General features: G+C 37.3%; 1 protein-coding gene across 1 annotated transcript in view; it reads left to right on the forward strand.

The window, feature by feature from the left end:
* Window positions 1–279, forward strand: part of LOC109821343 (pollen allergen Che a 1-like) — a 1,264-nt gene extending 985 nt beyond the window's left edge. Inside the window, exon 3 of the mRNA XM_020387531.1 lies at window positions 8–279. Within this exon, the coding sequence (XP_020243120.1) occupies window positions 8–118 (111 nt within the window). The 3' untranslated portion in view covers window positions 119–279. The remainder of the gene's footprint in view (window positions 1–7) is intronic.

The raw sequence follows: 640 nt of genomic DNA on the forward strand, positions 1-640 counted from the left end.
TTTAACTCCACCAACACCACCGCCGCCTGCCTCCATTTTCCCACCATTTCCTATACCATTGCCTCCGAGTCCGCTAATTCCTGGCAACCCTCCCCATCCAGAGAAAACATCACCGTGATGTAGCAATGTTTTGGTGAAGTATGGGAAATGTTTAGGACCTGCAGCTTGTTAGTCTCTTCAGTTCTATGTTTTTCAGATTAGAAGTGGCAATATGTGTACATGTAATGTCAAGTTTTAACTATGTAATGAGATTGTACTTCTTGTGTTTGATTTCAGATATCATAACGCCTGCATGTAATCTATACAAGACTTTTGATGTAGAGTCTGAAGAATAGCTACCCAAGATGAAAGTTCTGCTGGTAAATATATAAAAACTCAGAAAAATAAGCAGCAATTGGGATGGCAATAATTGAATGGTAGTCGTCAAAAGCCAAAAATGAGGGTCATGTCTACAAAAGAGACAATTTGGGGACACAATCATTGTACGGCATTAGCTGTTGTAGATAAAAAAAATTATTATATGAACAAGCCCTATAAATGAAACTTAATGTGAGGATGATAATACCTCATAAAATTCAAAACTAATGTGAGGGATATTACCTCATACTAATCAAAATCAATGTGAGGTGTAGTACCTCAC

The sequence above is a fragment of the Asparagus officinalis genome, chromosome 8, assembly GCF_001876935.1.
Source record: "Asparagus officinalis chromosome 8, Aspof.V1, whole genome shotgun sequence".
NCBI classification, from domain to species: domain Eukaryota; kingdom Viridiplantae; phylum Streptophyta; class Magnoliopsida; order Asparagales; family Asparagaceae; genus Asparagus; species Asparagus officinalis.